Here is an 8,366-nt window from a genome sequence, read left to right as displayed (position 1 = left end):
TTATCAACAAATATTTGGCATGGCAATGGGAAATCCTTTATCACCACTACTCTCAAACCTGTACATGGAATTCTTTGAAAAACGCTACCTACCTAATATCATTTATATTCCTGTAAAGTGGTATCGTTACGTTGATGATTGTTTAGCTGTTCTTCCTGTCGGTATTGATGTAAATGATTTACTCCCTAAATTAAATAACCAGGTACCATCGATCAAGTTTACTCTAGAATTAGAAAAAGACAATTGCCTCCCTTTCTTAGATGTTTTGATACATAGAGAACCATTTCAATGTAAATTCAGTATTTATAGGAAACCGACCAACAACTTAACTTATGTTCATTTCTTCTCAGGCCACCATCTTAACATAAAAATATCAATTTTTTCCTCTATGTTTTTACGAGCATTGCGCATTGTCAGTCCACAATATTTGGATCAAGAAATTGAATGCATAAGAAAAATAAGGAAAGATTTATGCTATCCTTCACATATATTAGACATTTGTTATAATAAAGCCCGCAAAAAGTTGTATAGTGTAAGTAACACGCAGAAAGAAAATTCTAAGAACATTCTCAGTTTGCCTTATTTTAACGGATTTGAAACCATTAAATCATTGTTAAAAGCTTTTAATGTCAACCTTGTTTTTTCCTATAAAAACACACTAAAAGGAATGTTAATAAAAAATGGCCCCAGAGAAAGCAACAACATAATATATAAAATTCCATGTATGGATTGTCCCTCACTTTATCTCGGACAGTCTAGCAAAGGCTTAGAAGTAAGGCTAAGCCAGCATAAATACTCTGTAAAAACCCAATGCAATATTAATTCATTTAAGTGAAAACAACCACCGAATAAAGTGGGATGGTAGTTCAATAATTGCAAGGTCAAGAGATGTCTTATCACGAAATCTTTTAGAATCTGCTTTAATACAAGTTACTTTTCGTTGTAATTTCAATGTTAGTCGTGGCCTTTTTCATTTAGACCCTTGTATCTGTAACATGTTTAAGAATGACCTCAAAGATATAATTACTGACTTAAATAAAAATCAGTTGCCTTAGAGTTATTATTTTTGTTGTAATGTATGTCAGTCATGTATTGTGAATATGGTTTTGTTTACCAAGTTCTGAATAGCTGTCACCTATAATCCTTTAATTGTCTGGACCTTGTATCTGAGATGATTGTCTTAAACCTTAAATTGCACCCATTGTTTATGCTTGTTTGGGAAGGATTTTCATCTTCCAGGTGTGTCGGATTCTAGGTACTAATCTCTTTATAATCCCTATCTCTCAGTTATACGAATTTCTTGTATTGTCTTTTCCCATATCTATGTCAGTCTCTGCTCAGTAAAGGACGTTTAACGTCGAAAGATCTTGCAGATCCTCATTCGTTTATTTTTCCTTCGTGGCATATATCTTTATATATATAGACTATAAGTATATACGATATATAATATATATATATATATATATATTTATATTATAATTATATATATATTATATATATATCATATATATATATATATGTATAAAATACAGTTACCCAAACAGGCTAAAGAAACTGAGAAATAAATGTTCACCTCGAAAAATACACTACTAAATAGCAAAAAAAAAAAAAAAAAAAAAAAATGATAGATGATTATTAGAAAACCATATTATACCGGATCTTTGTAATAGTTGGAAGAGAGAGAGAGAGAGAGAGAGAGAGAGCAGACGAGAGAGAGAGTGTTTGAGAGGAGATGGAGAGAGAGAGAGAGAGAGAGAGAGAGAGAGAGAGAGAGAGCTTCCCAGGTTATCAATTATAAATCCATGGTTGACTGGCAGCGGACAGGCTTCTGATGATTCTATAAATCTCAAAATAAAAACATAACATCCGATTGCCTTAAGGTTTTCCCTTAGAATATTAATAACGTTTTTTCTTCATTATTAACATTATTATTATAACTATATCATCATTTATGGTCGGGCAATTATCAATTATAGTCTTCTTTTTATCAAGACTGACCACTAGATATTCACATGATATTATGATATTGTTAAATCCTTGGAGATTATGAAATTTATAATTAAAAGCATTTGCATGTCAGGATATATTTACTTATGGTTTAATGCATATGGATGCTCAGCACTACGTCATTCATTGTTTCAACTGAAATCAAAGGAAATTATTATAATAATTTTGCGTTGTATCTTAATTACATGTGGTACCTAAATGAAAAATTCCAAGATGATTTTAATAGAATTATCTCAGTGACCCACGAGCAATAAAGAAAGGGCAGTATAATACAAGTAAAACATGCGCAGTCGAGTTTTCTGTACAGCATACAATGCTGTATGAAACTCTCAGCCGGCCGTGGTGGCCTGTGTTGTTGCGTTGCCAGACACATGATCATGGCTAAATTTAACCTTACATGAATTAAAAACTATAAGGGTTAGGGGGCTGCAGTTTGGTATGTTTGATGATTGGAGGGTGGATGATTAACATACCAATTTGCAGCCCTCTAGTCACAGTGGTTTTTAAGATCTGAAGGTGGACAGACAAACAGCCATCTCAATAGTTTTACAGAAAACTAAATAACTTGAAACTCCACATATTCAAGTTTTATTTGATACAAAGGAGTAAAGTGGAAGCCTCTCTTTGATGTTGGATGAGATAGATAAGCGTAAGCTTTTGTAGGATTTCAGTTTTAAAAAGAAAAACAGTCTTTGTTATCTAGTTTATTTCGTTTCCGCCTCAAAATTAATTTTTTATTTTATTTTTCACTAATGGAACTCAATCACTGTGACTTTTAAGAAACTGTTTCTGTTATCTAAAAACAAATCAAGATTTTTCTTTTTCTGTGAAAGATTTTCAAAAGTATTTTCAACAGTATTTGTTAGATGACTAAAAAAAATGGGTTTAATGCGGGGGAAATTTTTCTCTGCCTTCGCATGAAATCATTAAAAGAAATCTGACAATATTTTTCGATTCCTAACGCCACACATTGTCATCTATATCACCCAGAAAACTCATTTACATCTTTACACGGTAGGCTGGAGCCGGTGCTGATGTGGGCGAAGTATTTGTCAGTTCAGTTTTGTCTCGTTTTTTCTTTTGAGAATTGCGAGTAAAAACTGTACTCGTACATTATCAGATAATTTATTATCACGATTTAGAAAATATGTCGCTTTTTCTATTATTTCAGTAAGTGAAAACCACTGTAAAAAAAAAAAATCTGTCATTAGATCCGAACCAAGGGACTCAAATTATTATTGTTGGAATAGGCTTACTATATGTATGTAGATTAGCTTCCTTTTTCAAGGGCCAAAGTTACATGGGACCTATTTAATTCATTCGTGGGCTAGTGCTGTCAGTATACCTGACCTGGTGCACCGTAGGCTTCGGTTTGCTAACGATGAAATTGTATTAGATGATACGCTGCCGTAAATCTTAAAGTATGTAGTAATTAAAGTCCTACATGCAACGTGGTTTTTATGTCACCCCCTAAACTTGAGAGATTATGTGTGGTAAAGATCTTGATTCTTAGCTAGTGAAAAGCAGCTGCTCTTAATGCTGGACACTGGGCATTCATTACATAGTGTCCTGAAAGGCGTTGAAAAGATTAATCATTATAGTATGTAGGCAGGAATGTATGACTGGCCCCTCATACTTTATGTAGTAGCTATCCAGAAAACTATTTTGCACCAAGTAAGTAGCCAGAAATTTTTTTTTACATGTAGTAATTATCCCGAAAATTATTTTGCCCAATAGTAATTAGTCAGACATTATTGTTGCCATGTAGTAATTATCTCGAAAATTATTTTGCCCAATAGTAACTAGCCAGATTTTTTTTTTTTTTTTTTTTTTGCCATGCAGTAATTATTCCGAAAATTATTTTTCCCAATAGTAACTAGTCAGAATTATGTTTGCCATGTAGTAATTATCCCGAAAATTATTTTGCCCAATAGTAACTAGCCAGAAATTTTTTTGCCATGTAATTATCCCGAAAATTATTTTGCCCAATAGTAATTAGTCAGACATTATTGTTGTCATGTAGTAATTATCCCGAAAATTATTTTGCCCATTAGTAACTAGTCAGACATTATTGTTGCCATGTAGTAATTATCTCGAAAATTATTTTGCCCATTAGTAACTAGTCAGACATTATTGTTGCCATGTAGTAATTATCCCGAAAATTATTTTGCTCAATAGTAACTACCCAGAAAATTGTTTTGCCATACAGTAAATATCCAGAAGATTATTTTGCCCCATAGTAACCAGTCAGAAAATTGTTTTGCTTTATAGTTACTAGCCAGGAAAGTGCTATGCCATACGGTGTGTCTCACTTGGTAATTAAAATTTATAAATACATAGACACATAGACCATCATTTGAATTGATGGATATGAGAGTGTGCCAAGGGTATGTATGGTGCAAGACAGTGCCAAGTAGGTTCTTATTTGCATTTTTTTCTCAAGCTTCTGAAATCCCTCGATTAATGAATTGGCCTCTTTCCATTAACAATGTATTTCCTCTCCTTCTGAAGATTCTTTGAGTTAAGTGCAAGAGGCTGATGGAGAGTCAGCTGTTATCGATTATCCAGTTACTGTGAAATGGGGTTATTTCACCTCGGATTGGGCAGTGGAGGAGACACAAATGATGTAAATTAACAGGAAATATCAATGTCTTTAACGAATCTCTTAACATAAAGGGATATATACTATAAAATTATGGGCAGAAAGTATTGAGTGGAAAAATGTTTTTTTTTTATTTACCAAGCATATATTAATATTTTGCACCAAACCCTTACCGCCATCAGATAACATAAACAATGCATTAAATAAATGGGGAAAACTAAATTTCCCGATACAACATTACCAAGTGGATTTTCCGCTTGAAAACAAAATTCAGAGCTTTGTCAAAAAGTGATATTCTATATGAAACTTTCTTTTACCTTCCATCCCGGATGAACTTTTTCCAAATTAGATAGTTACTCAGTCTTTCCCCAGACCAGTCCCTCTCGTCGTTCATGCGCCTCAGTGGCGTGGTCGGTATGGTGTTGGCGTACCACCTCTGTGGCCGCGAGTTCGATTCTCGGGCATTCTACTGAGGTGTGAGAGATGTGTATTTCTGGTGATAGAAGTTCACTCTCGACGTGATTCGGAAGTCACGTAAAGCCGTTGGTCCCGTTGCTGAATAACCACTCGTTCCATGCAACGTAAAAACACCATAAAAACAAACAAAGAAACTAACTCTCAATGTTCATAAAACTTTCTTATCCTAACTGGGTTTTACCCCTTCGGCGCTCAGTCGTAGGATGTCGGGTTAAGAAAAAGAAGAAGAAGAAGAAGAAGGGAAAAAAAGGAGGCTATTGATTGTGACATTTGATTTGATAGGGTAATGGTTGAATGTTAGGCAATTATGCTAAGTACTTTCGACTAACTAATGTTTTGCGTCTGATACGAAGTGTTGAGAACCAAGAATTCCAGTGAGCAGCATATTAGTTACATATTCAGTATATGTGCATATATATATAATATATATAGATATATATACTATATATATATATATACTATATATATGTGTGTGTGTGTGTGTGTGTGTGTGTGTGTATGTATTGGTCATAGGAAAGTATTTTATCCCTTATTTGAAAAAATAATTATATCATCAATGCTTTACACTCGTCACATTATTTCAAAAGAATAAGTAATCGAATAGCCGTAAATACCTAATGAGATATAATTCCGGTTCTCTGGAATTAGCGTTATGTGAATTCCTTCCCTTACATTGCCTGCATTGAAAATTAATGATCGGTTACCAAAATCATTGTCATTGTATACTCTTTTTCCCACTAATATTGGCTACTGGCCACGGGCAAAGTTATAATAATATGGTTTTTTTATATGCATTATCGATATGTTGTACTGCATCAGGAACCTGTTTTGTCAGAGACTTCAGCAACATTATCATCTAATGGCGATGATAAACAAGTTTCTTCGGCGTAATCGAGTTTTCTGTACAATGTATAAAACACTCAGCCACGGCTCGGTGGTGGCCTGTCCTATAGCTTTGCAAGAAGCATGGTCATGGCTAACTTTAACCTCTAATAAAATAACAAAAATCCTGAGGCTTGTGGGATGCAATCTGGTATGTTTGATGATTGGAGGATGGACGATCAACTTACCAATTTGCAGCCCTCTAGCCTCAGTAGTTTTTAAGATCTGAGGGCGGACAGAAAAAAGTGCGGACTGACAAACAAAGCCATCTCAATAATTTCTTTTACAGAAAACTAAAAACTAAAAACTAAAGCTAAAAATTGAGTCTGGTATTAGTCATATCTTAGAAATATGTTGACATTGAAATCTTTGTCAGTCGGAGTATGTCTATTCGTCGCTGTAATTTTCAAATGTCTCTATATCTTTCTGTCACAAATCATTGCCGATGATCTAATCGCTAAGCCGTCTTTGTGATGAATATATCTTAATTCATACCTTGTAGAGTTATTGATTTTATGTCAGCATTTTAATTAGAAAACAATAGTCATTTCTTATAAGTGATTCTACAACAAATGAGAATTAAGAAAATTACATAAATTTGTAAACTTCTGAAGACTCTGTATCCAAAGAACATTTAAGCAAAGGTACCCTTTGAACACAAAAGAAACAGCATCTATTTGAGTGGAAATGACACAAAACAAATATTACACCCTCCTGCTTACTTTCTCTCCCCAAGAGGAGGAGGAGTAGGAGGAGAGGAGGAGGAGGAGGAGGAGGAGGAGGAGGAGGAGGAGGAGGAGGAGGAGGAGGCGGAGGAGGAGGAGGACATCTCCTCAGGCACTAGAAGTGAGAGCAAAGTTTCCCCATTACGGTGCTTAATGTGCCACTTTTGCGATGAAATATGTAGAGAAAACCGTCTGAAATTTTGGGCATCCATAGAACTTCTGGAAGAAGTAGTTTCCAGTAATGCAGTTTCTTCCTGCAATTTTTCTTGGATATTATGTGGGCGGGAGATTGATTCTCTCTGTAAACTTCGCTCAGTTCTGTACCCATTCGTTAAGTGGTTGACTGATTGCTTGTGTCGCCTTGAAAACAATTGACGGATTTTTTTGAGAATGAATTCTGTCGATGCTAAATAATGTTCATTATCCTCTTCAGGATCCAAAGCCTTGACCCCCATTTTCTGAATTATGCACAGAGTTAAGTTAAAACTGTGATAGTGACCTACAAATTTAGTCTTTGGAACTGAAAAATTACTTGTGTAATTGAAGAATCGCATTTAAAATTTTTAACTAAGTACGTTCTCGGTTGCAATAAAGTGGAGATATTTTCGAAACTAAAATCTTAGACATGCCCGTTTTCTTACTGTTATCTCGAATGCCCTGCTACTTTTTCATTTCAATAGTTAAAACCCATTACATGAATATTGACGAACGTCATTGGCGCAGAGTATGTGGTTAATATAACGACGAACAATTATGAACTGGTGAGAATTACTGTTCATTCAAGTATAGTATTCACGTATCAGTTCATATTGATAAAACCACCTTCTCAAAATATATACCAAAATTGTAATGTCTTACCTCTTTATTATTTCAAGGGTTATCGTGACACCTGGCCTTTTTTTTTTCTTTCTATTTCTCAGTCTTACCCTTTGGACGATGCTTGGTCTTGCTTTAGAGCGCGGACCTCGGAACTGTAAGACAAAATTGATATATAACTTATGTGAGCCTTTACCGCTAATATTTTGAGTTTTCTGCAAAAGAAAACTTTTGTGGCTTCGTCTGCCCGTCCTCAATTTTTTTTTTTTTTTTATCCGCCCTCAGATCTGGAGAAAAACTACCGAGGCTGGAAGACTACAAATTGCTATGTTGATCACCCACCTTCCAATTATCTAACATGGTCAATTGCAGCCCTCTAGCCTCTGTAATATTTATATTATTTAAGGTTAAAATTAGCCATGATCGTGCGTCTGGCAATAATATAAAACATGCCACTACTGGGTCGTGGTTAGAGTTTCGTGGGCCGCGATTAATACAGCATTTTACTGAGACCACCGAAAGATGGATCTATTTTCTGTGGACTTGTTTATAACGCTGTACAGAAAACTCGATTACCCCAAAGAAACTTCGGCGCATTTTTTGCTTGTTTTATTGGATTTCAGTTACCATTTTCAGTTATTGTATGCTTCATTGAAGGGAGGTATATAAAGATAATAAAACAAAACTAAGACATAGAAGTGCAAGAAGTGCTCTTCTAAGTCCAGAATCTCGAAAAAAGTGATTAAATTTATTTGTTTTAAAATTCACAGTAGGAATCCCGCTCTAACAATGAAGCAAAAAACACTGGCGTAAAAAAATGACTGATTATTGTTTCATGCAGTGATTCTTTAACTGGG

At 34.6% G+C, this 8,366-nt stretch overlaps 1 protein-coding gene across 1 annotated transcript; it reads right to left on the bottom strand.

Annotated features, from left to right (window-relative positions):
* Nucleotides 1-6,686: 6,686 nt before the first annotated feature.
* LOC135209324 (zinc finger CCHC domain-containing protein 10-like) lies at nucleotides 6,687-7,148 on the bottom strand. The gene has a single exon (XM_064242027.1). The coding sequence runs from the start codon at nucleotides 7,146-7,148 to the stop codon at nucleotides 6,687-6,689; it is 462 nt and encodes a 153-aa protein (XP_064098097.1).
* Between the last annotated feature and the right edge of the window lie 1,218 nt (nucleotides 7,149-8,366).

This window comes from Macrobrachium nipponense, chromosome 37 (genome assembly GCF_015104395.2).
Source record: "Macrobrachium nipponense isolate FS-2020 chromosome 37, ASM1510439v2, whole genome shotgun sequence".
NCBI classification, from domain to species: Eukaryota; Metazoa; Arthropoda; class Malacostraca; order Decapoda; family Palaemonidae; genus Macrobrachium; species Macrobrachium nipponense.
This window is presented reverse-complemented; position numbering and strand designations above follow the sequence as displayed.

Excerpts from the sequence above, each read along its gene's own strand:
- LOC135209324 (XM_064242027.1), bottom strand. The coding sequence starts at position 7,148 with ATGGGGGTCAAGGCTTTGGATCCTGAAGAGGATAATGAACATTATTTA.